The sequence below is a fragment of the Marmota monax genome, unplaced genomic scaffold (assembly GCF_021218885.2).
Source record: "Marmota monax isolate L192 unplaced genomic scaffold, Marmota_monax_Labrador192_F-V1.1 WCK01_AAM20220418_F8-fsc00338, whole genome shotgun sequence".
In the NCBI taxonomy this organism is placed as follows: Eukaryota; Metazoa; Chordata; class Mammalia; order Rodentia; family Sciuridae; genus Marmota; species Marmota monax.
In genome coordinates, this window is record NW_026693035.1 from 814,878 (window position 1) to 817,169 (window position 2,292).

At 64.5% G+C, this 2,292-nt stretch overlaps 1 protein-coding gene across 1 annotated transcript; it reads right to left on the reverse strand.

The window, feature by feature from the left end:
* Positions 1 to 792: 792 nt before the first annotated feature.
* Positions 793 to 2,023, reverse strand: Grifin (galectin-related inter-fiber protein). Its single transcript, XM_046453803.1, has 4 exons — positions 2,012 to 2,023; positions 1,562 to 1,641; positions 1,320 to 1,479; positions 793 to 963 (listed from the first exon to the last, which is right to left on the reverse strand). The coding sequence occupies exons 1-4, from the start codon at positions 2,021 to 2,023 to the stop codon at positions 793 to 795; spliced, it is 423 nt and encodes a 140-aa protein (XP_046309759.1).
* Between the last annotated feature and the right edge of the window lie 269 nt (positions 2,024 to 2,292).

Sequence of the window (2,292 nt, forward strand, 5' to 3'; positions counted from 1 at the left end):
AGGGGGAAGGGAAGCTCGGGGTCCCCGAGGTGGTGTCCTGGACAGGGCAGGGCCGGGCCCAGCTGGCCACCCTCCCTCTCCAGGCCCCTCCCAGGACCACCCCTCTGCCTCTGGGAGGAGGTCTGAGGACCAGCAGCCCTGGTGGGGATGACCCAGGAGCCTGCTAGGCCTTCAGGTCCACGGCCAGGAGCCCTCCCAACATGGGTATCACCTGACACGCTCCCTCTGTCCTGAGGGCATCAGAGGTGGCCGGGAGGGACTGTGTTCACCCCAACCCCCCCAGACCCTTAGGGTCCTGGAGACAGAGAGGTCAGGTGGTGCCTGGGCTTAGGTCGCAGGGCCCCAGTCCCTTGCTCTAACGAGCATCTTGGGCTGCATAGTAAGGCCCTCCCTCAACGTGTCCTGTCCCCAAGTAGCCAAGCACCGGCATCCTGCTCACATTTTATTGAAGGTGGGGTTGGGGTGGGCCCACAGAAGCACAGGCCCCAGTTTCCAGGGGGCTCCAGGCTTCTGGATGAGGGACAGCCCAAGGCTCGCTCCTGGGACTGCAGGTGCAGCTCACCGGCCACCATCCCTGCAAGCATCCAAGGCACGTGCCTCAGCTCATGGTCCCTGGTCCCTCCAGGCACAGACTCAGGACAGGATGTGGACAGCAGCCTTGCTCCTGTGGCCAGATATGCAAGGCCAGCTGGGAGAGGGACAGGTCAGGACAACCAAGCCACAGGAGAGGGCACAGGCTGAGAATGGACAAAAGCCCGGGTGAGGTCAGCAGCAGGGGAAGGGACAGGGACGTTACCCCCAGCTTAGGCTCCGTTTGGCCAGCTCCACCTGGGCCAGGCGGTGTTCACTCAGCACCCGCACCCTGGTGATGGCAGCCAGTGGCCTCTGGCGGTGCGGGAACTGTAGCACCTTGTGCTCCTGCGCATAGACGTGGAAGTGTTCGGCGTCCGAGCTCACCTCCATCTGAGCAGGCAGGAAAGTGACCCTTGGCTCCAGCGTAGGAGCCCGGATCACTCAGTCCCACATCTACCTTGGTGTGCTGGCCTGTCCGGCCCACCCACCCCATGGGAGATCTGCGCTGGGAACCCTCTTGCTTCTCCAAAGATGGGGAGGCCGGCAGCCAGAGCAGGAAGCATCCCATCACCCCTGAGGGGACACTGAGGAACAGGGAGGCCCAGCCAAACCCAGCGGGGAGGCTTGTGGATATCACAAGGAACCCCCTCCTCACCTGCCTCCTGTTCCCTGCCACTGTCCTCACCACCACCACCGTCCCCCTGGGCCTCCCCTCTCCCCATGGGCCCCACCCAGGTCCCCATCACCTCAAAGGGCTCCCCCAGGGCCAGTGGGAAGATGCTGGACACCTCCTCCTGGCCCCAGCGGCCACCCTCGAAGGCATTGCCCACCACAGTGGCACTGGAGAATCGTGGCTTGACGTGGAAGGCGATGTCCCCCGCCTCAGACAAGAAGTTGATCTCAAACCTGGGGGTGTTGTGCGGGTCATGAAGGCAGCAGATAGCTGGGCAGCCCCCACCCCTGGTCCAGGAGGGGAGGTGGCCCCTACTTGTCCTCTCTGGAGTCAGCTTGTCCCTGGACCATCAGGCTCCAGCCCGGGGCCAGGCCCCCCGCACAGAAGGCTTCAAACTAAAGGCAAAAGACAGAGGGGTAGAGCCCATGGGGCTGTAGCTCTGTCCCCACCTTCAGGTACCCACGTATCTTGGAAACTCCCACCAGCCCACACACTCCGACGGGTGATCTTTGCAGGACCTCGTCCCTCCAGGCATCTCCTTCCTGATGGGGGTGGGGTGGAGCAAGCCTGCCCAGCAGCAGCTCTGGGGAGACCTTCACCCCCACACCCCCTCACCCTGGGGTCTGATGAATGAGTGGACAGAACCGCACCCCAACTCTGTGCGGGGAAACACAGGCAGTCTGGGGACTCCCCCACCACCCACAGGCCCCCTTCCCTTCTCCTGGGTCCAGGTACGTGCCAGCTGGGTACCTGGGTGTCACCCACCTGCACCGCCATCGCCCCAGCAGCTGGGGAGCGCAGCGCAGGCCTGAGGATATAGGCGGGGTGGGAGGGGCGGGGCTCGGAGCTCCGCCCCCGGGGCCTGCTGAGGTCCCAGCGCCCTTCCCTGGTACATTTTCCCTCCCGGGCTCCCCCTCATGGGCCTCCATTAAAGCGCTCTGTGTAAGAAGCCCCCTTGCACCCCTGCCTCCCCAGGGCCTGACCAGCTCCCTTCCCAGGGGCAGGCTGCTTGTCCCTGTCCTTAGAGGACGGGTGTGGCCAAGGCA